Source organism: Lutra lutra, chromosome 2 (genome assembly GCF_902655055.1).
Source record: "Lutra lutra chromosome 2, mLutLut1.2, whole genome shotgun sequence".
Lineage (NCBI taxonomy): Eukaryota > Metazoa > Chordata > Mammalia > Carnivora > Mustelidae > Lutra > Lutra lutra.
The window spans coordinates 161,107,591-161,135,229 of record NC_062279.1 but is presented as its reverse complement, the minus strand read 5'-3'; the positions used below and the strand labels follow the sequence as shown (position 1 = coordinate 161,135,229).

Below are 27,639 nucleotides of genomic sequence, written 5' to 3'. Positions count from 1 at the left end.
AAGCAAGGCAAGAACCAGAGCAAGCAGCAGCTAGCAAAAAGGGGAACGGCGTGGCATGAAAAGCAGTCATGTGACCGCCACTTCCAAGCTCAGGGCACCTGCGGAAGGGGTGGGGCATGGTTAAGAGGTGCTCACATGCTCTGGGGATGGGGGCAGTGATGATGTGAGGTGGAGCTGGCTCGAGGTGGGGAGGCTGGCGCATAGAGAGTGGGCCATATGGGCCAGAGGGATCTGGGTCTGAGCAGGAGGCACAGCCTATGAATGGATGATGTCATGAACCTGGGTCAGGCAAGTGAACTGTCCTGGTACCACGGGACCAGAAGAAGGGAATAAGGAGGTGAGCAATCCAGCCCGAGACTGTTGGATTACCTCCAGACCCTGATTTCTAAAGTTGTTGCTCATTCCTCATCCCCTCTCTGGCAAACTCATCTCGTGATCAAAATTCTGGGCATTGAGGTAGCAAAGAAAATCTCACTAAACCAGTTCTATCTGAAGGGGAAGAAAACTAAACAAGGAAATGAAGCTTTTTCCTGTATTGATGGCTCAAGTTTGTAATTGAACTGTACATCCACTTGCAAGATTTTTAGCACAGAGCCCTTAACATTTTTTCTCTAAAAAGTCGAGTGTGACTGACCCCTCCGTTCCTTGTCCTTGTGCCCTTCTGGAAACAAAGGAGATCCCGGTGCTGAGGTTCACAGCCAGTGCTGTTGCCCTCACCATGCAGTTGTCATGGTGTGATGTGTACACTTGCAATCGTGGATGCATTTATCTAATGGGCTTTGCATGGCTCCACTCGGCCGGGGTGCCGGCCTCGGCAAGCCCAACAAAGCCCCACATTGATCCACTCCCGTGTTTCTGATTGTATTCCATAATATGTTGACATTTCCAGGCTAATCTTGCACAACTACTGCGAGATTCTCAGGACCGAAATAAACATCTGGGAGAAGAAATTAAAGAACTTCAGCAAAGGCTTGCAGAAGTCCAAGGCGACAATAAGGTACTGTGAATATTTAAAGGGAAAAGCTCCGCCATGTAATTGTGTGCTTAGAGGTTTATGGGGAACACATCAGAAAAACGTAATGCCACATTTGCTGAGAAATTTGTTATAGATTTTTACATTTGCAGTGAAAAGTCACAGTTTAGCATTTCTTATCTTTATGACATCCCTTTTGTGTGTGTGTGCACACGTATGTGCGTGCTTCTGGGTTGCTCCAAAATATTGCCACAACCCACTGTGGAAGTTTCATTATATTCAGCTTGGTGGTGAATAACATTGCGGTTGAGGGCAAAATAAAACCCAAAATGCTATGTTTTCCCCCTTCTCTACAAATAATGGATTTGTGGCTCAGATGATTTGGAATTATTCGCATTCAGTTTTGAATTTTAAGTAGTCATCCTACTAATTACGTTCACATAACCAATTTATTTTATTGCTAAATTTGGCAATTTGTATGGAACATTGCTCAAAATCCACTGCGTGGTATTAATCAAACTCCCCTGTTGGCAACGTTAATTATAAAATATGAACTCATAAACTCCAAACTAAATGTGTGCTCTCTCTCTCCCAGCTGAAGCTGTGAACAAAAGTACAATTGAGAAAAGGAAGAAAAACTATCAAAGTTTTAAAGTTTTAATTCTGTTCCCCCCCGACCAGAAAAAATTTCTGTTTTGCCACAAGAGATCCATTTCCAACTCCTTGCCAGAGGCAGCTTTCCTCACAGAGATGGCCATTGGAGTTCAACTCAAAAAAACTCCATGGCAGGGAGGAAGTCCTTTCTTCGGAAATGTCTTTTAAATGTTACCAAATTTTCTTGACAAATGATGGTGATGTTCACTGTTTCTGGGAGTTCTTGGTTCATGGAAGGCGCCATTTTGAAAGATGCTGACTCTTTAAAAAATGCACACAAGAGTCTGCGTTATACAGAGAAGTCTTCCATGATCAAAGATCAGAGAGGATTTTCTGCTGCTGGTTTGAGAGGCTCAGTCTGAGGACCAACTGGGAGGTCTTCCTGCATAGCCTCTTCTCCACTTAATCAGCCTTTACATTTTTTTTTAAACCCTTTGGATTTACATATATTTGGAAAAAAATAGGCTTGACTATTCCAGGTCATGAAGTAGGGGGTGGGAGAGAATGCCTGAGAAGGGTTTTAATTAACACTGGACAAGCTAATCAGGGCCCTGGTGTGGTTTTATGCACCATTACAAGGATTTAAGTTCTGTAACCTAGGTGTTTGGTTCATAATTAAAGGCCAGACCTTCTTAGTCACTTCCTCGAGGTTTTCTAGAGAATGAAATGAGATGTGTGTAGTAGTTTCCCTTAAACCCATAAAAATACTATAGGAATTTTGGAGACATAATAAATCCACAAAATATTAGAACATTTTGAAAAGATGTGATATTTGGATTCATGGTTCTTGACTGATTTTATTTCCTTATCTCTTTTTTTCCCTCTTAAATGAGCTATCCACCTCCCCAACTTTCCAAAATATACTTCTGCCTCATCTTTTGGTCACTTTTAATTTTGACACCTTTTAGACATGGGAATCGACATTTGCAACTGGTATTTCAAGGAAAGAAAGGGAGGGCGTGTGTGTATGTGAGTATGTGTGTATGCATGTGTGAGTGTGTGCAGGACTGAGTGTGTGTGTGTGTGTATGTATGCACGTGTCACACTAAGCACAGGTCTGGGGCTCCTTGTGTGTTGGCACAGTCTGAACTTCTTGATTTATTTGCACTCTGGGTCTTTATTCCAGTAGCTGGACACATTTACCAAACTTTGTTTTCTTGCCCAAGGTTTAGAATTTAGTGACTCATATTCATGGTCTGTGATGTAATTCGCCCGCCGAAAGGTACAGGGAAGATGCTATAATGTTCAGCAGGCCCCGTATCTCAGTACCCAGCCTCCCCTCCTCAAAAAAAGACCAACTGCAGTGAGCCCCAGAGAATCCATTTATTCTCATTTGCATCTATAGTTATAGGGCTGATTTATTTTCAGATCCCTGTGAGTCATAGCCATTCCCCCCCACCCCCACCCCCGGTTGTCAACATTAGGGCCAGATGACTCATTTGATAATGACACCAGGCATCTTGGGAAATGCAGAGGCCCCTCTTCCTTGGTATGTGGTGAAGAATGGGTTAATCCTTCATTTGTTCTTTTTTGTTGTTGTTTAATTTGTTATGTCACTTGCTGTTCCAACATTTCTATCACCTTCCAAATCCAGTTCAACCTCCTTGCCATGGTGGGTAGGCCTTCCAGTATCTGGCCCCTTAACTGATTTCTCCAGCCATGTCTATTGCCACTAGTCACCTCATGCTTCAGTGAACAACACTAATTTCAGCCCCTTTGCTGAACTTTATTGTCCTATGCCTCAGGGCCTTTGTACCTGCTACTGGCGCTGTTTGGGACACTCTTTCCCTTTACTTCCCTCTCCAACTCTGGTTCATCTTTCCAGTCTTAGGTCAAATGTAGCCTTCTTCAACTCTTAGGGGCAGGTCTTGTGCATGCCCACAGTGCTCCGCTCTTTCCCCTCTGCTTATGCACGTGTATGGCACACTAGCCCCAAGAGTAAGCTCTTTGCAGGCAGAATTCCTGACTGGGCTTTATTGCTAGGAATTAGCACTCTTAGTTCCTGGTACATGCACATTTCTTAGTAAATCTTAATTGAAGGAATGGAATGGAATAGATGAGTAAATGAATAAACGGAAAGAATGAAGGGAAGGAAAAGAAGAGCCAAAGGTTCAAGAAAGAGGAAGAGAAGAACAAAAAGGACAAAGAATATAAGAAAATAAGCAGACTGAGAAAATAAGCTGTGGTTGTCACCAGTAACTCCATTCACAGGCCAAGAAGTAGTTTCAAAATTTGGAGAAATGAGCTAAAAAAGCAAACTTTCATCTAAAAAAAAATAAAACCAAAGCAAACCCTAGGTGTGAGACCTTGGGAAGCCCTTGTGGAGAGAGCAGTGTCTGAGTCTGAGCCTTGGTGGACTCAGGGTAAAAGTCCTGCCCATAGGCTGCCTCAAGCCTGTGAAATTCAAGAACACTTAGTATCTGATGTTATTGGACTACCCCTCCCCCAGCCCATACCATCCCAAACAGAAGGGCTGATGGCATCATTTTATGAGTGACTGTTAAAGCAGAAGATTGTTATCTCCAAGTTGCCATTTTAACTGATGACCCTTATCCATATTTTGGGAAGCCCAGATTCTAGGTGTTAAGTACATTTAAGAAACAAGGAGATAGGAAATTACTTGCCTTGGATATTTTAAGGTAGACTAATTTTTCCATTTGTTCAGCTAGAGCCTTGTGACCCTACGTGCCATAAAGCATTTTCAAACAGCCTCTTGAAAGATTTGTTGCCACCCTGGCTTACAAGCAGCTTAGCCCTCCCATGGGGTTGGGAGGGTGGTGGTGAGGTCCGGGATAGGGTGGGGGGGGGGTTCCATGATCAAACACCACCTGCCATCTCTCTGAACTGTGCCCAAGAATTTCTCGGAGCTCTTGGGTGGACACAAACCCCCAGTACAAGCTAGAAGAGAGGCATGAGGAGGGAAACTTACCAGACACCCTCTGTTTCCTTGATAATTATGGTTCTGAAAGGTTAATGAGGAAAGAGGAGGCATGTGGGGAAGGGAGGACTCATATCTCCACAGATCACCTTGGGAAAAGCTTTTCATGGGTGGTAGATTGCCCTGGGCTCTCAGGGTGTCAGTCTGTGCAGAATAAGGACCAATTATGTGGAAAGACCCAACAATGCTGGGACCTCAAGTCTGAAAAAGAGCCCAGTAGGAGAAATGCAGCTTTCCTTCCTGCCCTAGAGGACTGTCTGCTCCTTTTCTGGGCATTAAAAGAGTGGATTTAGGGAAAGAAGACCAGGAGGAAGAAGGGGTTCTCTGAGAATTTAAGGATTAGTAAGAGTCACCAACAAACCTAGCAGAGCACATTTGGGTCAGATAGCCAGAGGTGAGCTGGTAGACCAGCTCTCAGAAAGAGGAAGGCTGGCTGATAGTGCTTTGTTGATGTATAACAAATCATGAGGCCACCAACATGAAAGCACTGAGCTGTGAGTTGGGAAGATTGGGACTCCAGGAAAGACCAATTCCAGCCTTGCCAATGTCAAGTGGTGTAGAGAAATATAGTCTAAGAAGTCCAACTTTGGAAATTGTTCGACCCAGATTTATAGCTCTGCCAGTGGTTGTTTTATGGCCTTGAGCAAGTCAGTTTTCTCTCCAGGCCTTAGCTTCCTCATCTGGAAAATGGGAGCGATCATATCTCACATTGAATTGTTGACAGGTTTTATCATTTATTCATCCACACATAAACGGGGACTTGCTACATACCCCGCTTAATGTTCTAGGAGCTGTGGATACACCAAGGTATAAGAAAGACAACGTACCCATTCTCACAGAGCTTATATTCTAGTTGGGGAGAGATACAGTAAGAAAATAAAATATACAAGATCATCAGATAGAGGTTAGCGCTGGGAAGAAAAGAAAGTAGCACAAGGAGAATTAATGATTGGGTGTGTGTGTGCAGTACTCAGTGTTTGTAAAGGGTGTAGCATAGTGCCTGGAACCCAGGAAGTGTTCCACTAAGGGTAAATGTTGCTGGTATCTTAGCATGACCTGGGGCCAGATTGGCTTAGAATTCTCTTGTGCAAGTGTTCTACCAGGAAGCTCAGGTCTTCCTTCCTATTGATCAAGTATTTCCAGTGAACTGGGTACATGCCTCCCAGTAGAGACAGAAATTGTGGTGAGAAGCCTCGCCTCTGGATCCCCCAAACTCAGCACTCCTTATAACCACCCCAGACTTTGCCAGCACCAGGCATGCTTCCTTTGGTGCAGAGCTCCTGGAAGCTTCCTTGCATTTTGTGTGCCCCTTGTAGAATAGGAACCTAACAGCAGAGCGTGCCAGGAACAGGAACTCATGTTCCCAGTGAGACAGCCAGAACTCGGTTTTCTTGTCCACTTGCTTTTGTTTTTTTCTTCATGTGACAAGTTATGGCACTTTGTTGCAGAAGAACAATAATGCAATGCAAGGTATTCAAAAGCAAGGGCGTTCGGGTGGACAGCATCTCCTAACAGTGTCCCGCATCCGAATTTCCTGGGCCCCTGCTGGCCAATTGAAATGTAGCTCTTTATAATATTGCATAAAAACAGGGTTTTGCCCTTAATAATGAGCTTTATGTTACACCAGCTGATGGCCTTTAAGCACCTCTGTTTTATGTGGCGTTGGCACCATAAAACGATAGGGCCCTTCTGTGAACATACCTCTATTGATGTGGGACTTTTGGATGAATTCAGAAAGCAAACCAATTAAGTCAAAGCCATGAGCCAATAAAGACAGACCAAGGAGTATGCAGGTGACTAATTAAAGTATATTTTGGTTTTTTTTTTTTAAAGAAAAGAGTGCTCAGCTGTGGCTGTTTGTAATGGCCCGGAATGAGTTATCAGAAAGCTCTTTGTAAACCGTTCCTCTTTATGCTTCAGAGGAACAGAGAGATGTGTCCCAGTCTGTAGGAGACCCAAATGAAGAGAGCACTCTAATGAAAAGCTCTTACCTTGGGGCATTATAGAAATTAATTACAAAGAATTGAAATGAGTGATAAGGGCCCTTCGCCGGCTCCAGCCCCAGCATATCTTGCTCTAACTGGGATCTTGACTATGAACTATAGACAATGCTCAGATCGTTCAGCAAGCAGTCAGAGCAGATCAGTATTCCCTAAGGTTTTACTGTCAGATGAATTAGACACATTGGGTCTCAGAGACCGTACTGGAGCCCGTCCCACCTCAGATGAGTGCGTAGCTTGGGTGGCCCATGAGACCAGGCATTGTAACTTACTTCTTATTTGTTAGTTTTTTCAAGTATTGTTTACTCTCTCTTTTTTTAAATTTAAAATCAATGTCATTAACATACAGTGTACTACTAGTTTTAAGCGTAGAGTTTAACAATTCCTAGAGAACTGGTTCTGAGAGATAGTGGCCCAAGACTCCTTCTACAGCACGTCACATCCAGATCATGCTCAAGAGCAAGGACATTGAAGCGCCTTATGGCTGCTCGGTGGGGCCCTATAAAGACTGTGGCTCTGAGGCTGATGTGTACTGACCTGGCTGATGGTAATTCAGGGGCTTCCTAACTCTGTGCTCGTGGGCCACCTGCTTGACTTCTCTTTGTCACAGTTGTTCTCCTCTTTGGCACAATGGAGATGACAGTAGTACTTGCCTTATAGTGCACAGCTCAGTGGAAATCATTTCAACAGAGCTGTACTGAGGCCCCAACTAAAGGCTCTACAGAGGGGGAAATAAACAGGGAGTCCCTGCTTTCATGGGGCTTCCACTCTAGTAGGGATAGATGAACAGTAATCAACTAAACAGATACATTCTATTTCATAGATTCTGAGATGAAGGTCTTCACATTTGAACATCTCTGACATATAATCAGTGGTATTGTGTTGTTATGATGGACAATTTTTATTCCTTTTAGATGTACATAAAGATGGGTCTTAAAGTTGATGGAGTTTTTTTGTTTAAGAATTTATTTATTTTAGAGAGAGCTAGAGAGCATGAGCAGGGGGAGGAGCAGAGGGAGAGGGAGAGAGAGAATCCCAAGCAGACTCTGCACTAAGCTCAGGGCCTAAGGTGGGGCTCAATCCCATGACCCCGAGATCATGACCTGAGCCAAAATCAAGAGCCAGACACTCAACTGACTGAGCCAATCAGGCACCCCTGGAGTTTTATATTTGATGAGATACAGTATGACATGTCAGAGGATATTTAATGCTAAGTGAAAACATGACTTAGAGTACTATGGGGTACAACCAGGGCAGAAGGGGAACACTATTTATATTAGGTGGTCAGGGAAGGCATATCTGCTCACAGGCCCTTTGCTGAGAAGCTTGAAGAGTGGGAGGTGGGAGGTGGTCAGGTAACCAAGGGATAAGGTGCACAGCCCTGAGACTGGGACAAGCTTGGGACGATAAATGCATGGCAGGGAGTCCACTGTACCTTTTATGAGAATTAAATATGGAAAGTTATGTTGCATAAAGCACTTGTCACAGAACACACTCCCCTGGGGAATACTGTGCAGTTGCTGTCATAGTTGTGGAGAGAGGTGATGGAACATGAATTCCACAACCCTATATTGCCAGGGTGGACCTCCCAGTCCTGCCATTTGCCAGGTTTATGGTGTGGGCAGGTTGCTTTACCTCATCAGAGAATGGAGATACAACAGTATGTCACAGGGTACCTTGTTGGTCTTCTCTGGGTTCATGTCTGTAAGCACTGAAGCCAGGGCTTGGGGTGTGGGAAGAGCCACCTGTGTCCCCTGTAAGCAATAAGAGATTGCAACCTTCAGAGAGGGGGCACTGTGACTCACTGAACTCAGTGTGGACTCAGGGCAAGAGCCTTGGCTTCAGAGCCTGCGTCAGCCTCTCTGTGGGGTGGGAGGGTCTCTCCTGTAGAGGACATGACAGTGTCTGCTTCCTGGAATCATGGGAAGAATCAAATGAGAGCCCTCCTATGTTTAAAAAGTATTTAAGGGTTAAGGGCCCCTCCAGTTAGCTAGACACCACTGTGGGTACCAGATGTTCCAGAGCACTTGATAAGGGAGCTTCTGGCTATGGTGGAGCTGTTGGTGGGGATGGCATGAAAGGTGAATGAGATAATTTCTGGTAGGTATGATGAAGACAGTAGAGCTGGGTGATCTGAGCAGGAGCCACTTCAGGGTGAATGGCTCTCATGATGGTATCCAGGGAAGACTTCACAGAAGAGGTGACATTGGATCTGAGACCTGAAGACAGAAAGGAAGTGGGTTCTGGATAGACCAAGAGAATGTGCAAAGGTCCAGGAGCAGGCACAAGCATTTATGTTTGAGGCATTGAAAGGAATCCAGACAGGCTAGAGAACAGAAAAAAGGCAAGTGGCTGGAGATGGAGTCAGGAGGCTTGTGGGGAGCAGCTCATGTCCTCATGTTGTGCCTCATCAACCCAACTAAAAACTCTGGCATTTGTTCCAATGCAGTGAAAAGCCACTGAAGATATGTGTCAGGAAAGCTTCTAGCACATTGTTTGGCTCAAGTTGGGTGCTTGTTAACCGGGAGACGTTGATATACACACTAATGAATGCATGTGATGATCTCCAGAGCCTTGGGAGGAAGACAATGAAAACAACTGTGTTTTTTTGGTTTGGTTTGGTTATTTTAGTGACAAATTCTTTTGTTTAAAGCTAGAACTGGATTGACCTATAGATCCAGGAATTTGGACTCTGGTGTACACAGTAGAGTTGCAAACTGGAGCCTTTTTAAGCAATTATGTCCAATTTTATCAAGGGTATTTCAAAACGGTCAGAGGGCAGTTGGAGAGCATATGGAGAAAACCAACAGGAAAAGTCAAGATAGGCAGGGCCTTGTTTATTAAGTCAGCAGGCATGGCACTATGCCAGCTGAATGTCTAATAAATGCCTTTTGATGCTGACCTCTCCCTAGGTGAGCTCTTTGCAGCAGAACACAGAACTGGGGGGAAGGGAGGGCTAGCATCCACTTCCTGTTAGTAATCCTTTCATCTGATCTTCCCCATAACCTGACAAATAGAGTCTCTGCCTAAGAACGGTAACCATACCAACTGTAACTGGGGATTGCACTTTTAAAGCTCTTTGGAGACTTACATCAATAGTCATCATTGCATTGTAGCTGCACTTTATGAGGATAGAGACACCCTCCTCCGAGAGCTGGCATTGTGCAGTGCACAGGATGGGCAGCAATACAGAGCTGTCTTGTCTACAAAATAGCTTTTATCCTTATTACAAACTGAAGGTATCTCCCTGAAATTCTTATGTTGAAACCTAACTCCCACTGGGGTGGTATCCAGAGGTGGGGCCTTAGAGAGGTGAACAGCTCAGCCTTCATGAATGGGATCAATGACCTCATGGAAGAGACCCCAGAGAGAACTCTTAGGCCTCTTCTGCCAAGTGCGGATACAGCAAGAAGATGGTTGTCTGTGAATGACGAAGAAGGCACTCAGCAGAGACGAAATCCGCCAGTGGCTTGAGCATGAGTTTCCTTGCCCTCAGAACTATAAGAAATGCATTCTTGTTGATCAGAAGCCACCCAATCTATTGTGTCCTGTTATAGCAGCCCAAACAGACCAAGGCAGGAGTTGGTCCTAAGAAGCGAGATGCTGCTAGAACTAGTAACAAATGTGGAAGTGAATTTGGAACTGGATAATGGGTAGGGCTGGGAGAGTTTGGAAGTGTGTGCTAGATAAAGCCTACATTGCTGTGAATGGACCATCAAGGGCAATTTTGGCGAGGGCTCAGGAAGAACAGAGGAGAATGCCTATGTCTTCTTGGAGAATACTTAAGTAATCCTGAAGAGGATGTTGATAGAAATATGGACAGTGAAGGCCATGGATGAGGCCTCGTAAATAACTAGGAACATATTGGAAACTAGCGGGAGGGCCTTCCTTGTTATGCGATAGTCAAGAACTTGGCTGAATTGTGTTTGAGTCCATTGTTTTATAGAGGGTAGAACTTGTGAACAATGATATTTGGTATTTAGCTGAGGAGATCTCTATGGAGAGTACTGGAGACATGGCTTTGTTTCTTATGATTGCTTATAGAATACAATAGAGAAATGACTTGAAGATGGAGTTGTTAAGCAAAACCCAGAATGAAAGATTTGGAAGTCCTCAGCCTATCTGTATTGTAGAACAAATGAGACCACCAAGGGGATGGCCAGGTGACCTTTTGATAAGGAGATAAGCGCTGACCAGCCAACTCAGACACGACCCAGGGGTTGTTCCTAAAAACAATGAAAGAATGAATATGAAGACAAATCAGAGACCACCCAGTCGGCCTGGTGTGCATGAGCCTGGGATCCCAGCAGCCTGGTTCCAAAGGATGGGGTCACCCAGACCTGCACGGCCAGCAGGGAGCCCTATGAGGTTGCATTACCAAGTCATGGGGGTGAGGTTGTCATCCCTGGTGGGTCCAAAGGCAGAACATCAAGCCAGAGAGGATGATTCTGGAGCCTAAAGGTTTAACATTGTTCTGTTCAGTTTTGGAGTTACCTAGGACCCATCACCCCTTTCTTCTTATCTGTTTATCCCTCTTGGAACGGGAATGTCCTCTGCCTGTCCTGCCTTTGTATTGTGGGAGAACACATCTCGTCTGGTTTCACAGGCTCATGGCCAGAGGGGTTTGCCGCAGGACCAATCATGACTGGAGTCTCACCCATATCTGATTTAGGTGCCATTTCAATGAGGCTTTGGACTTCAGAGTCAATGCTCGTATGAGTTAAGACTTCTGGGGCTGTCGAGATAGAATGAGTATGTTATGTATGTGAGAAGAACATGAATTTCAGTGGACCAGGGGCGGAGTGTTAGAGACTGAATATTTGTGTCCCCCCACAAATTTGTATGTTGGGATTCTAACCTCCCATGGGATGGTAGCAGGAGGTGGGGCTTTTGTGTAGTGATTGGGTCAATAGGAGGCGCTCTCATGAATGGGACAGGTGTCCTTATAAAAGAGGCCTCTACCTCTCAGTCACGTCCTCCACCACATGAGGACACAGCAAGAAGGCGGCCATCTCTGAAGCAGGAAGCAGACACCACGTCTGCCAGCACCTCGATTTTAGCACTTGCAGCCTCTAGAATGGCGAGAAATAAACGCTTGTTGTTTAGAAGCCACTGAATCTGTGGCAATCTGTTTCAGCAGCCTGGCTGAATTAACACATTCCCCATTTTCAGAAAAAACAATGACACCCAGGGCCCAGCGAGTTTAGATGACTTGCCAAGGTGGCACGACGAGGATAAGCAGCACCGGGGTCTGAACACAGGTAACACCTGCGAATAGCAGCCATTCCTGCCCCTGGCTACCTGTCACCATCGACAGGGGCAGATGGGTCCAGGCAAGCGAAGACCAGATGAGGAGAGGATGTGGAGGGCTGAGGGGTGAAGGCTGAGAAGAGATCTTGGAAAGGAATGAGTCATTCCAACGGGGCCCCCCAAGGAGGACCAGAGTTGGAACAGGGCCTCCGTAGAGAAATTGGACTCCATCCGCGGGGTGGACGAGGGGCACCCAAGAGCCATTTTGCCACATGGTTTTGTGGCCGTGTCCCTCAGCCACATCCCAGCTGCAGCTGCTCCTCAGCCATAAGCTGACAACTCACACCCATAATTCATTCATAAATGTTTATTTCCATCTAAATCAGCAAATGAATACATCTATCGGTGGCGTGCATGAGCCTTATGGGGCAATGATCCGCTTCTCGGACTGGCGCAGGGAGGTTGGCCACGGAGGTTTGATGGCCCCATTTGAGGGAATTAAGTGGCTCGAGCAGTTGCTTCATGATCATTTCCAAGGTGGGACGTTAGCATCATTGCCTGCAGTGTATGGATAAGGTTGGGTCCAGTCTGCTTCTTTCAGCTTGGAAGAAAGACTGGGCCTCCCTGGGGGGGCGTATGTATGGGGACACTCACATGGAGGATGACAGTGATGACAGTCATAACAAGAATCATAATAGCAGCTGACAGTGCACACATTCTGTGTTCCAGGGGCTGTGCTAAGTATTGCAGAAAAATCCTACCACCTCTTAGGATTACATCCTAAAGTCAGCACGTGACAGGCAAAAACTTGTGTCTAGCCCTGGTTCCCCTGATGGTCCCTTAAATTGTCCATAAAGTTCAGGGCATGTGGCATTTAGGTTCCCGAACCGGGCAGTATGGATAAATATGAACAACGTGCTTGTGTCTGAATGTATTAGCAGCCACCCTCCCACACCCCTCTGTCTGGGACCCTGAAAGCAGGGGTGCATAGTGGCCCAACTGAAAACATTGTGCTCACTCATCCTCTCTTCTCCATTGCTCTCTTCCTGACAAACACGATCTTTGAACTCCTGAGTTAAATGCTCACTTAAACCACCTGCACTCCTTCTCAGTTCATGCTTATAGCACCTGCTTGCCCCCCCAACCCCACTCCCCCCGCAGAAGCTATACTGTTACTGCTTCAGTGGAAGATACAGCAGCTCAGGGAAGGTCAGGCCTGTGTACAGTTGTACAGGTAGCAGACTGTGGACCCAGACCCCAGACCCCAGACCCCAACCAAGACAGATTCCAGGGCCTGCAGGGCTGCTGCCCTGGAAGTCAGGAGAACTCTTCCCGCTGCATCCCTACTGCAACCCCCTCCTTGGGCCCCTTCAGCTGGTTGCACTTGAGTTTCAGAACAACTAATGATCCAGCTATTACGAGTGTGGGCCTCACTTTTAAAAATAAATGTTTCAACCAGTCCAGCCCTGCAATTTAATAGGCAATATTGTATGCATATTAAACACCAAATGATTGTTAACATATTTATTGAAGCATAACAGGCATCGGGCATATAAAAGATGACTCTCTTATATGGCTGTCAGACCTCAATAAACATGTTTAATAATTAATTGGCATTAAGCAAACATAATTGTGTGATTCTAAATTAGGTGTTCAGTGAAGCATTCTGTGCATGGAAAACCACAGCAGTGTTTTATTACTTCAAGATCAGGCTGTCAGTCTGGCTTTTCACATATCAGGTGAAGTGCCCCCCATTCCACGCCGTGTCAAAGGCCTCCTGTAGCCTCACGCCAAGAAAGGCATGAGCCCTCTCCTTCCTAGACCCTTTGATCTGAGAAACGTTTCTCATTTGGTTAGCTGTTTGTCTATCTGCATATCCACTTGGGTTCTGAAAGTTCTGAGCCAAGAAATTGTCTGAAGCAGAAGATGTTTTCACATCCCAGTCGGTTGAATTAACCAGTTCTGCCATAAACGCCATCTACCCGAGTACAGGTGATTCACATCATTCGAGATAGCTCTGCTCTCTAAATTCTCTGCAAACAACAAATTAGCAAATACCGAAGATTGCTCCTAGAGGAAATGTAAGACTAGGTTCCTCTGAGCCTCTGGTCAGAACTTTTTTTTTTTTTTTTTAATCAGTTCACAGAGTACTTTGAACTCAAGGCCCATAGCGCTGTAAGTCACACCTGACACGAATTCTCCGTCAGGCACCTCACGACCTAGAACACAAGACATCGCTTCAGCACTGTGCATTTTAAACAGCAGAACACCAACAAAAAGCACAAAAGCATGAACAAACAGGACAATGGCCAGACCACGAAAGGGGCATCTGTTTGCAGTACGAGGACTGAAACAAGAAGGTAGACCATTGCTTTGTTCTACCTCAGCTGGAAACGCTCCTATCGGAGGAGTCACATTCTTTGCAACTCTGTTCATCACTGCACATGTCTGGCCATGATGCAAAAACGCCATGAATGTTGATTTTGAGATTGCAAATAGATGTGCAGGTGGGTAAATTCACACCTACAGGATCCTTGAGTTATGAGGATCAGCTGTAATCAGGTTCCATGGAGCGCAGCTGTCTACATCCCTAAGTATCCTATGTCCTCTGCTGGCCTTTTGCACGAGCTGCCCAGAGAATTGTCTGCTCAGTATCAGTGCTGCTTTAGCACATAGTAGGTGCACAATAAATATTGGTCACATTCAATCGAGTGGTTTTCAGTAAAGGACCCAAAGTAGTTGTCATTTGAAAGTAGATGCTCGTTGCTTCTGTTTACACCATTGTTTTCCTTGGTAACTTCTGGTATTTATTGTCTCGATCTAGTTAATATAAAACCTTGGCTTTTAACTTTCTTTCACCTGCCCCTAAATCCTTTAGAGACTTGAAGATCCATTTTCTTTGCTTCCACAAACCCCTTAAGAATCATGCTAGGTGAGGAAAAGCATACCCCAAGCGGACTTTGCTGGCTGGGTCATAAAAATCTGTCTCCAGGTTGTCCGTCTACGAAGCCCATCCACAAACACCATACAGGGAGGTGGGGAGTCAGGATTACAACCTTTTCAGAAGGAGCATCAGGAAGCAGGGCCATAACTTGAAAAAGTCAGTCTCATGGCCACGCTGTTGGCACTGAGCTAGACACTTAAGGACAGTTCTGGCCCCATCAGATCTTCCGGGGATCACTGTTTCCATTATGACCCTGCCCGAAGGTTTGGAATTTCACATGGAGCTAGGCGCCAGAATCTGGAGCAACTCTAGGTCTGCAGGGATCCTTTGGAAAATTACATTTTGGAGCCTGGAATTTTATCTGTAGGCATTTAAAAACCTATAAATGAAAGTCTGTTATGAAAGTCGTGTGTGCTTATTTGACAAGTTAGAACATAACAGTGTAAGAGTACAGAACAGAGAACATACATATCTCACTATCATCAAAACACACACATTTAAAAATTTGGGTGTAGATAGGGGCACCTGGGTGGCTCAGTGGGTTAAAGCCTCTGCCTTGGCTCAGGTCATGATCCCAGAGTCTTGGGATCGAGCCCCGCATCAGGCTCTCTGCTCAGCAGGGAGCCTGCTTCCCCCTCTCTCTCTGCCTGCCTCTCCGCCTACTTGTGATCTCTGTCCATCAAATAAGTAAACAAAATCTTTTTTAAAAAATTAGGTGTATTGGGTCACTTTTTCTTTTGTGCACAGGTTCTTTGTATGACTTCAATTTTACTGCAAATGAAAGTTAGTCTTCTGCTTTTTGTTCCCCGTTTAGCATGCTATCATAAGCATCTTCTGTGTTATTACACAGTTCATCACCCTTATTTCCAACAGCTGCAAACTAGCCCATTGATTGGTTGCACTACATTTTGCTAGCCATCCCGTGCTCATTAGATGTTTGTTCTCATTCTTTAGCTCTTTCTGAAAATGAGAGTACAATCCACCTTTTCTTTTTTCCTAAAGCTGGTGCATGTCTGGGATTGCTGTTAGCCCAGGTTGTCAGAAACAAGGTTACTGAATCATTGGTTGGGACATTTTTAAGGCCCTTGATGACATAGCCTCATTGCTAAGATGTGGGAACAACAGGCCTATCTTACTAGATGCTTCCAAAAATTGTGTTATCATTTTGTTGTCTTTGCTGACTATAGAAGAGACCCAGAGTTTTTTCTTTACTGTGCCAGACCTGCAAAGGACCTCCACCTTCAAACGCCCAGGCCAGTGTTCCCGTTAGACTTACACTGTGTGTGCATGGATATAGAGGTATATACCTGTGTGTGCAAACTACAATGTATATTTAACTTATTCTTTAATTCATGATATTGGCAAGACATTTCTTTGTCTCATGCCTTTCGTCAGTATTTCTTGAAAAGTCATACCTTCCAAAACTTTTTGCTGAATATGCTCAGGTTTTGGTTTGGATCTATTCATTTTAACACACACACACACACACACACACACACACACACACACGTTTTCTCTCTCTCTCTCTTCCTTTTCCTACTAATGGAAAATACAGCTTTTGAGGATGACAATTGCCAAACAGAGGCTTGGAGACGAAGAAATTGGTGTGCGGCATTTTGCAGCCCATGAGCGTGAAGACTTGGTTCAGCAGCTGGAAAGAGCTAAGGAACAGGTTATTGCTAACATCTGTTAAGAGTGGGGGATATGTTTGTACCTTTGGACTGTGTCCCGTTTCTCAGAGAGGGCAAGGTACCTGGGATGCCAGCCGGAGGCACAAGGAGGGTGTGAGTTGAATGCTTTGATGTTCTCCCTGCTCTGTAAGTTCCTGATCTGCCTCTTGTGGTCCTTGCTTCCGGAAGGTCTGTTCCCCTAGTTTGGGGTGCCATTGCTCTGAACACAAGAAACATCTTCCCTTTCCCCCATTCAGGATAGACAGGACAGGAACAAGACATGACAAATGGGCCTTAATTTGCAAATTTCCCCAAGTGTTGAGTGATGCTTTTTAGACAAAATCTCAACGGGTACAGAGCCCTAGTTAGGGGACAGGAAAGAGAGCCTAGACTTCATTTCCCTCTCGCAGGCGGGATGAATACGCCCTGTCAGAGTAGGTCAGCAAAGCAGAAGCCTCCATCTCTGGCCCTAAAATGATGTCTGAAGAACATCTTAAGTAAGGACACTTCCTTGGTTTCAGATAGAGTCTCTGGAGCATGACCTGCAGGCCTCTGTGGACGAGCTTCAGGACGTTAAAGAAGAACGGTCTTCCTACCAGGACAAAGTGGAGAGGCTCAACCAGGAGCTAAACCACATCCTGGGTGGGCACGAGAACCGCATCATTGACGTGGATGCCCTCTGTATGGAGAACAGGCAAGTGGCCGGGCCCGGGCATGCACTCAGGCAGGACACTGGCCGTGCAGTCTGGGCAGCCCAAGTTACAGCTGCCTTGCAATGAAAGGAAAGTCCCACCGCCAACATGGTGATAGCAATGCCATGTATTAGCTTCGAAAGTCAGAAAGGCACCACACCGCGATACACTTGCCTCCCCGACCCCTGTCTCCTTCCCCCGCCCCTCCCTGCCCCCCAGCTGAGCAAGAAGGGTAGGGAGCCAGTGAAAGCTTCTTGGTATTGATATCAAGGAGAGGGGAAAGAATAAGAAAATAAATTGAGAAATTCCCTTAGCTGTTTCTTTTCCCCGAGGCAAATTTCAGAGTGTGTGTGTGTTTGTGTGTGTGTGTGTGTGCGCGCGCGTGTGCGTGTGTCTAATTTAATGTTATGTCTGGTGTCGCCTCTTCCTGCCTGCCTTCCCAGTGGAATCATCTTAATGAGAATTATGTGAAAACTATGTTGATATCCCTTAGAGGTTCTCTGCAGAGGCTGTTCTAAAGTGGGGTTTCTGTGATTTGGGCATATTTGGCCTTGATTACATCCATTTAAGAAGAGGTCACCAAGATGCACTTTTCTTCTCCTCTTTTGGTGGTGAGAAGGCATTGTGTGTACACAATAGCTCTGGAGGAGGGTTGTTTTCTTTTTTTCTTCTCCTACTTGCCTATATGTTTTTTATTTTGTGCCCAGACACTTCCTAGTTACATGTTTTCTCTCCTAGGTACCTTCAAGAGCGATTAAAGCAACTCCACGAAGAGGTCAACCTCTTGAAATCAAACATCGCCAAGTATAAGGTAGAGAATTGTGATGATGCTGGTAATGACTCACGATTGTACATCTAAATGCCATTCTGTGTTAATCCCCTTTTATGTGCCAAAGACATGTGAGTGCTCACCTGCCCTCCCAGATAAAGTAAGAGCTTTCACTGAGGTAACCAGGAAAAATGAAGCACAAAACAACAAACACAACAAAAATAGCTTTTGCAAGAGCATTTTCGTTGCTGTCACCTAGACAGGGCGCATGGAGCCTGCCCAGATCTGGACGTGGCCACTTCACTGCCTCGGTCCGCATAGAATTAGATTTCTTATCAGCGCCTCTAGAAAATGTTCCATCATCAGACACTGCTTGTCTCATAATCATCCATAAGAAAATGGTTTCCGAGCGACAAGAAGAAACCAAGATTGGGGAATCACAATCTAAGCGAGAACGTTCACGTCACACTGAAAGGACAGAATGTTTAAATTCTCCCACTGTTGTTTAGACTCATCCCAGCTCCATTAGTCTGATAATATCTATTTCTGCAGATGTTCGTTGTGAGCGTTATAATTAGAAACATCTCCTGGGTTTCTCTGCTTTGAAAATAGATTGATTTCTCTTCCTGAGAGTAGAGTTTTATAGCAGTCTAGATGCTTGGGAGAACCGTCTCGTTTTCCCGGCTTCTGACGTTAGCTTTTCTTCCCTGAAGTCTCTATGCTGTTCTCCCTTTTCCATGCTGTTGGGGGCCACACTTTACACCAGTCTATATATACACACACACAGCCAAAGAAGAATGCAGCTTTTAAAGTTGTATAATTAATACATACATTTAAAAAATGTGTGTATGCATTCATTTAACAGCCTTTATTTGGTTCTTCAATGTGCCAAGCACTGCTACACAGTGCATATCAATTGTAGTGTAAGGGTCTGTGACAGGAATGGCACTTTGGTCAGCACCTGTGTGCCTCCTTATCTTGTGTCCGTGGCAGACGTCACTCATTATTTGTGGCTTTTTCCAGTCCAGCCCGGAAGTCTTCCAAAGACCAACAGTGATCTTTTGGCATCGGCAGATAAAAGTTAACCTGTTCTCCATCTCATGTCTATTCAGAAGGGGTTTCCATAACTAGTGACTTCACACATTAGACGGAGCACTTGCTTTCGGATTTGATTTAATTTAATGAATACGCATTGAGTGCCTTTTATATATAGGAAAAGGTAATTGCTGTCATTCTGCCGGGCACCAACTTTAAAAAACAAAAGAAAACAAAACTCTCTACCAGGTCCATAAATTTCATACCTCTTTGGCAGGGCCTCGGAATTTTAAAAGTTGGGTCAGCATTTGGGGTTTGCCAAGGGGTCTTGTGTGTCTAATGGGAGCATGCATCTACTATAAGTAGGTATTTTTCTTTTGCTTTCTTTTTTTTTTTTTTTTTGGCTTTTTTGATAGAGATTTGTATTCTCTCCCAATGCTGCTTTAGAACGCTCTCGAAAGACGGAAAAACTCAAAAGGCCAGAGTAAATCCAGCAGCAGTGCACTGACTGGAGTCCTATCTGCAAAGCAAGGTAGGGTTTGTTCTCTGGAGGGATCTCAGAACAACAGAATGCCAGAGCTCGGGGTCCGCGTCTCTGTTTGTGGTTGGGGAACCAAGGTGGTTCTTAGAACAGCCCTTCCCAAACCTCCATCTGCATCAGCATTGGCTGGAGGCCTTGTTTGAAAACACAGATTACTGCCCCCAACTCTGTCCCAACACACACACAGAGTTTTTGACTTTAGGTACAGTGAGGCCCCAGAGAATGCACATTTCTAGAAAGTTCCCAGGTGTTGCTGATGCCGGTTCTGGGATCCTGCTTTGAGAACCACTGCATTAGACGTTTTTCTAATAACGGACCCTCTTCACATCTGGTCCCCTAGCCTGTGCTCTTCCTTCAAGAACACTTTCCCTCCTTCGATCACCGGTTTAACATCCATGAGTCCATGTTCCAACCTTGCCAAGTTTCTCCTTTTTCTGGCCTCTGTGACCAGAATAGAAAAGTCTCACAGCCGCTGAAATCATTTTATCACGGAACATGTGCCTTTTTCAAAGAAGCTTTTATTGATTGCAATTCTGTTCCTCCTCCTTGTCGATTCTGATGAAAAATAATGATCTTCCAGGAACAGTCCAGGGGAATAAATAGCAGAGAGCTTGCTTCTGACACTTAATATTTGGGAACTCAGTTCTCAGCGTAAGCCTCAGGTTGAACATGGGCGACTGGCCCAGTTTTGGGTTGTCGGCCACACAGACCAGCAACGATCATGCAGGAGTCTTAATCAAAGCTGGAGTGGCTAGGGGAGGAAAAAAAAAAAAGTGCTGAATCTTCAGCTGACCTAATAACCAAAGCACTTTTCTAAGCAACTTCTGTTTTTCCACTCAACTAAAAAAAAAAGACACCCTAGAATTGTTTTTAAACGGAAAACCTCAGTACTCCCCAGAAATGTGAAGTAGCCATGTGAATTCAGCTCTGGATACCCTGGACAGCCAAACATCTTTGAATGGTGAGACCCAGTCCCATCACTGATGTGGGGAATGCCAGCCACATTCAACCATGCCCTAAACCTGCCAGAGCCTTTCTGTATAACCCTCTGGCAACTTATTTTGACAAAGCTTGAACTCATCCCCTTTGAGCAGCAAGAAATAATTACCAACGTCTGAAAACATACTGCTTGAGGCAAGTTCTTCCTCCATTAGTTATGAGGAAAAAAAAACATAGAAAGTAATATAAATGTCCAGCAGGAATTAAATAAATTATATCTACACATGGGCTCCCAAGCTGCCTTTACATTTTATGTTTTAGGAGATATTGATGATGAGGAGTTGGGTTAACTGAAAAAAAGAGCTTTTTCTCATTTCAGAAGAAAAATGTATGAATCTGTGTATCTATGTATAGGCATATAGAAAAGGATGTTCAGAGATGTAGTGAGAGATTTATTTTTTTCTGTCTGATAGGAGCACAGACTGTGTCTTTTTTATGGTAACTCATGGTTTCTAAAAAGATGCAGACACAAAATATATTTTGTATTTTAAATAATGCCCCATAGGATCTTGCCGCCCACTGAACATAGCACACTGTAGGAAACTCTGCCACAAAGCAAGGAGCTTGGGACCAGGGTCATTGCTATTTGCATGGCTGTGTGACCTCCAGCTGATGTTTTTAATCCATCAGCACCTTGCTTTCCTGCCCATAAAATAGGGATAAATAATACTTCCCAGGTGGGTTTTATTTTATCTTTTTTTTTTTTTTTTTAATTTTGGGCCTCAAATGAGTTAGTATAAAGCATTTTGAAAGGGTGAGATGCTGGACAAATGCAAAAGATTATTATCCCTTTAAGAAATGGGTGATAAAAGTCCATGAGAACTTCCTTGTTTCTGTTCAACCCTCACACTAAATTTTATTTTGTTTTAAAAATAAAAACACCTGAAGTGGATTCTTCAATACTTCATCATAGCATTTAGAAGCCGGGAGCTTAACCCAGCTTCATTATCCAGGAAGATCGGACATAGGTTTACATTGCAGTGTTCCAGAAGGACTTAAGACTCAGTTGTAAACTTTGCATCCCACCCAGTTCAGGATTTGTTATCCGAAGATCACGGGTGCAGTCTCCCAGCCACTCCACAGTCCATTTCTGATCTGAAATCTCTGGCAACAGCCCTGCTAGAGACAATCCACGAGAAAAACATGGTCATCCAGCACCAGAGGCAGACCAACAAGTAGGTGACTGGACCCTTGGGTGGGGGTGGGTGGGAGAGATGTGGGATGCTGACCACTAGTGGGGGGTTGCAGCCAGGTGGGATGGCAGACCTTTGGGGGAAGGGAGGGGAGCACTGAAGTCTGGAAGGTCACCTCCTAAACTAGAATGTTGTGTCCACATTGTGACAGCATCTCAGCCATCTGCCAGAGTCGGGGAGGGGGAGAATACTACCAGCCATTACAGACTGAACACTTACTCGGAGCCACTCACTGAGGAATGTAGACGACATGGGCAGTACGATTGCCCGGGTGACTCACCCTACCTCTCCTGCGGGTCTCCTTCAGGGAGGGCGCCTCCTCGGTGCCATTGTAACTTATAGCATGACACTGGGGGGTTCGGACCAGCAGGAAGGCCAAGCATCAACTTTCATAGGCAACTGGGCCTAGAAGGGAGTGTCCTGTCACTCTTCCAGAGAAGCAGAGAAAGTGGTGGGACGGAACAATTAAAATAGAGTGTCTTCCCTGATTCTTTTTTTTTTTTAACGATTTATTTATTTATTTATTTGACAGACAGAGATCACAAGTAGGCAGAGAGGCAGCCAGAGAGAGAGGAGGAAGCAGTCTCCCCGCTGAGCAGAGAGCCCAATGCGGGGCTCCATCCCAGGACCCTGGGATCATGACCTGAGCTGAAGGCAGAGGCTTTAACCCACTGAGCCACCCAGGCGCCCCTTCACTGATTCTTATAAACATATCGACTCAAGTTAGTAGCCATTAGAGACACACACAAATTGGAGGTGTTCAAAGAATGGTGAACAACAATAAGTTAAAGCAACAGACACCGGGAACAAGGCTGGCTCTGAGGACAAGCGACCATGCTCGGAAGGGCCCTGCCCTTGGTTCGGAACTCCATGGTTGCCATCTTGAGGTTCTTAATCATTCTTGAACAAGGAGGCCTGCCTTTCCATTTTGCGGTGGGCCCCAGAATTATGTAGCTGGTCCTGCTTATGAAACCTACACATAGCCCCAAAATGAAGCTGTGCAAGAAGTAAGCAGGCTCTGAAACACTGGGGCTTCCAGCAAGGATGGGAGGGGTGAGAAAGCAGGGTCCTGGCGAGGGGGAGGGGCACGGGGAAAGAGGCAACTGGAACATGATTGAGAGTATTGTAAAAACAAAATAGAAAAAAAGAGAAGCTGGGAGTGAAGGGAAGATCGCGCAGGAGATTAAGATATATATAAAAGAAGGCAGGGAGCAGTGGAGGGAGTCTGGGCAATCTTAGAGGGATGACAAGGGTAATTTATTGACAGAAGAAGTTTTTAAAATTCTTTTAAAAGAAATCTTAACCAAGGAATGAGACAGTCAGGTGCTAAAATGCAGAGACATCTCAGGGGAGGGAGAAGAAATGGAAATCTCCCCAGAATAGGTACGAGGTCTATTTTATCCAGACAGAATCCCCTGCAGCCGATAGTGTTCTGCATGAGCCTTCTTTGTCCTCACTGACTCCCTATAAAGCACCCACTGGGGCTCTTTCAAACCTTCTCAGGTCTTCTAAACCCTAGTCTGTTCTCAGCAGGTAACCTCAGCTGCTCTTTTATGGAAAAAAATAGATGCACCTTCCCAGGAACCCCAAGACTTACCCTCCCCTGGAACCAGTGCCTTCCACCTTCTCCCTCCTGGCTCTGGGAAACACACTCACCCACCATCCTGTTGGTCCACACCATCTTCCCTCCTCTGGGCTTGGCTCCCCTGTGAGCAACTCATCCCACCTAGTCCACTCCTGCCCCCAACCCCTGGCTTCTGCCTCTTCACCCAGACACCACACAGAGCTCCCTGAACCTCCATAGTCTTTCCCCAGCACTGCAGCTCCCCCTGAATTCCACTCACCCAGCATCTTTGTGAACAAGAAGGCTGCCTTTACTTCTTCAATAGCACCCCCTCAGACTGTGCTCCTGAGAGCACCCATGTCAGAATTACTCAGAGGCACTGGTTCTGAAATGCAGATTCTGAGGGGTTTTCTGGAGGGAACGTTAGGTTTCTGGATTTGAGCCAGCCCCAGGAAAGAAAGACCACCTTGGCTTCAACACCTCCTGAGACCTCTTTCCAGATGTTCCATAGCCATCTCCCTTTGAGGGTCTCCAGTACCCCCAAACCCCACTTTCTGAGTGTTTCTTTTCTGATTTCTCTGCATCCCAGTTTGCATCTTGCACTCATCTCCTTGGATTCCTCTTTCTCCTCATCCCCTCGATTCCCTCCATGCCCCTTACTTCAACCCCAGGTCTCCACCAGGCCTTCTGATCTCCTTACCACACCTGGGGGCTTCATCTCCCCACCCCCCCGCATGATTGCTTTTCACTTTCTGCAGGCACTTCTCAGAACTCTTGTACCCACCTCACCACCCAGAGCAGTACCCACATTTCCAACGATAGGTTGTCATTTTGCCCCATATCCCTTCAGCTCTTCGCGTTCAAGGAATCTAGACTCTGAGCCACCCACTCCTTAGTACGTTTTAAGACCCTTGAAAATGCTTGCACCCTTTGACCCACATGGTCTGCATCTAGGAATTTATCCTAAAGAAAAAAATCAGCGTGAATGTCCTCAGGTTCACATAAATGGATTCATTTATAACAGGGGAGAAAACAGAAACAAGCCAAATGTTTTTGTTTATATTTTATTTTATTTTGAGAGGGAGAGAGTGCATGAGTACAGACGGAAAGGATCACAAGCAGACTCCATGCTGAGCACAGAGCCTGACGCAGGCCTTGATTTCACCAACCTGAGATCATGACCTGAGCGGAATACAAGAGTCAGATGCTTAACCAACTAAGCCACCCAGGTGCCCCCTGCCAATGTTTTTAAGTTGGAGATTATAGTAACTCCAGGCATCCCTGGCTGGCTCAGTCGTTAAGGGTCTGCCTTCAGCTCATGTCATGATCTCAGCCTAGCAACGGGCTCCCTGCTCAGAGGGGAGTCTGCTTTTCCCTCTTCTGCTCCTCCCCGTTTGTGTTTCCTCTGTCGTGCGCGTGCTCTGTGTCAAATAAATAAATAAAATCTTTAAAAAAAAAAAGATTATAGTAAATCCATAAGATAGACTATTATGCAGCCATTTAAAGCATGATTTGAAGAATATTTAATGGGCTCTGCCCACCTTCCTGATACAATCAACAGACCTCCACATTATGCAGGTTGAAGCTGTCCCATTAGAAGAGAATCGTTGTTCCCTCCCAGTAGGGAGGACAGTGCTGGGCCCACTGTATGTCCTTATACTTATTTAATGAATGGATGATGGAATCATCTTTTAGTCCTTTTTCTTGTTCCCTTGATATTTTTTACGGTTTTCCTGGACTCTGTATATATGTTAGATCCTTGTCCTCAGCCTTCAGTCTACATGTTCTCCCTGCCCCCTCAGCTTTGGTCCCACCCCACTATCACCTCTCCCTTGGGAAGACCCTCCCATTGATCCTCCAACCGCAGACCCCAGACCCTCCTCCACAGCCAAGCTCCGCCCTCTCTCAACTCCACGCCCCCAGCTACAGTTCTGATGACGTCACAAGCCCCCACTAAAAAGCTGGACTTTTCGTGTTTGTTTCAAGTTTTTATTTAACTTCTAGTTAATTAACATATAGTGTAAAATGGGTTTCAGGAAAAAGCAGAAAATCTGCTAAAAAAAAAGCTAAATCCTGTTGCCTGCTGAACTCAGGAACCCCAGACTGTCAACCTGACGCTCCCGCCTCTCAGGACACATTGATTTCCTAGCACCTGTCCTGTCTTAACCCTACCGTGACCAGCCCGCCCCAGGCTCCATGGGCATGCATCCTCTGTTGAGAAACAGGCTTGCTCATTTTGACAGATTTAATTTTGTTTTTTGTTTGTTTTTGTTTTTGTTTTCAGATTTAATTTTGTTTTAATGTACCTTGTTATTTATAACTATTATTCAATAATTCTGTACCATCTCATGGTTCAAATTTTAAAGGTTAAACAACAATGTATCCCTAAACTACCACCATCTCTCAGCCTCCAATTCCCCTTCCTGGAAGGAACCACACTATTCCTTATTTCTTATGTATCCCTTTCCAAGGGTGCATATGGAAATAAACATATAACACATTTCCACATACACATATAAATACTCATATATACTTGTATAAATATAGTCTTTTCTCTCTTCCTTCCTTCCTTTCTTTTCTTTCTTCTTACAAATTGTAGCTAGTATTCACCAAAAAGGTGTTTTTTTCCCACTGTTCTTCACCTTGCCCCCCCCCATAACAATAGATCTTAAAGATTGCTTCCTATCCATACATAAAGTACCTAATGTGCCATCTTTAAAACTTAGAAGGTCTTCGGTTTCATACTTTCAGTAAATGTTTTATTTGGGGGCATGTAAAAAAAACTATACAACAGAGTGGGGGCTAGGAATAAAATCTGAATTTGGTCTGCTTGCTGTGATCCCCCTTTTGTAACTAAAATAATACAATAGTTTTGTGTTGGTGGAGCATTCTAAGTGAGAATAAAGGTATTCTGTTTCTGTAAGCCTGTGCTCCCCCTACTGGCTTTCCATTGCCTGTCACTCAACCCGCCTTGAGAAGGCCCAATGGGAGCCATCTTGAAGAACGAATGGATCCACACAGGACTTTATTTTTTGAGAGGATTTTCAATTAATGGGCATTTTGCTTGAGGTACTCATTGCCAAAGAGTTGGTCAGTTGTCTGACTATTGCTAAAGAAGGGATGAGCATCCTGTGACTTTTCAACAGGTAGCAAAGCAGTAACAGAAGAGGCAGATGTTTAAATCATGTTTTACCGAACACCCCGTTTAGTTTTCCAGTCAATACTTTGCTGGTGGTAGGGTGCCGGTGCTGGTGATGGTGGCGGGTACATGAAGATAGTGACCTTTCACTGCCCTTCCTGCAATCCTAATACTGTTTATTGCTCTCCCCCACTCTGGCCAAGAGTAAATGGCTCGGAAGTTCAAGACACTGAGAGCAGCATGAGCTGTCATGGATCAGAGCAGAGAGTCAAAAGAAGGCCACGTAGGGTTGGAAGGGAGGACAGGGTAGAGCCACAGTCACATCTTGAGGACTGGGCTCTCCCCAAGGACCCTCAGGGATTTCTGCTCCCGTGTTGTCTGGGGAACAGGAACAGACACACAGTGATGGCCAGCTCCCGAGTTGGTTCTGTCTTTACCAATCCCCTATCACGTTGTTACTATCAGAAACTACTACTGAAAATCTGTCTGGAGGCCTGACATCCTGAGGATTTTCCTAGACTGCTAGGTAGACATATGCTGAAATCCCTCCTAAAACAAACCATAGCTAAATAAAAAACCTTATTTTAAAATCTCTCCCCTCCTACAAAAAAAAAAAAAAAAAAAGAATCCTCTCTCAAACCTGTTTATGCCTCAAGCTACTGCCCTAGCTGTCTCTTTCGATTCCGTGCTAAACTATTTGAAGAGTCATCTGTATTCCCTGCTTCTGGTTGCCCCAAGTCTGCTTCTCCCAACCCTGTCACTTGGATTCTGGGTTTCACCCCCATTCACTGTCCTGAAACATCTCTCTCAAGGGTCAGACACATCTACTAGGTAGACTTTTTCATCTAATGTGACCACTTTCCAGAATAAAACAGTATTGACATCCCACCTGGGTCTCTCACACCCCTTGGCTTCCTGCCCCATGTGGCCTGGCTCTCCTCTTCCCTGTCCAGCTATGCCTTTCTAGTTCTTTCTTGCCTTAGACAGGAATACTCTAGGGTCAGGTTCTTCTGTCTTCTCACCCTCTGCTGGTGAGCAGATCTACTCCCCAGCCTCCATGCCCATCTCTGCGTTCCCAGACTTTTCTTCTATCACGTGACTGACTGTCTCCATGGATATCCCATAGGCACCTCAAATTCTTCACCTACCTTGGTATTGTTACTCCATTCAGCTGACTTCCCACATCGCCCCCTGGGCTTGTTGGAGGCCACCACTATCACTGACTTGGACATCACCCTTCTGACTGGTCTTCCTGCTTCTACTCATACTGATACCAGT

General features: G+C 45.2%; 1 protein-coding gene across 3 annotated transcripts in view; it reads left to right on the top strand.

The window, feature by feature from the left end:
- Positions 1 to 27,639, top strand: part of CCDC149 (coiled-coil domain containing 149) — a 99,370-nt gene that overhangs the window by 48,847 nt on the left and 22,884 nt on the right. For all 3 annotated transcript variants that reach the window (XM_047719023.1, XM_047719022.1, XM_047719024.1), the window contains 6 exons: positions 890 to 997; positions 16,315 to 16,431; positions 16,951 to 17,123; positions 17,860 to 17,932; positions 19,373 to 19,457; positions 21,496 to 21,640. In XM_047719023.1, coding sequence (XP_047574979.1) covers positions 890 to 997; positions 16,315 to 16,431; positions 16,951 to 17,123; positions 17,860 to 17,932; positions 19,373 to 19,457; positions 21,496 to 21,640 — 701 coding nt within the window. The remainder of the gene's footprint in view (positions 1 to 889; positions 998 to 16,314; positions 16,432 to 16,950; positions 17,124 to 17,859; positions 17,933 to 19,372; positions 19,458 to 21,495; positions 21,641 to 27,639) is intronic.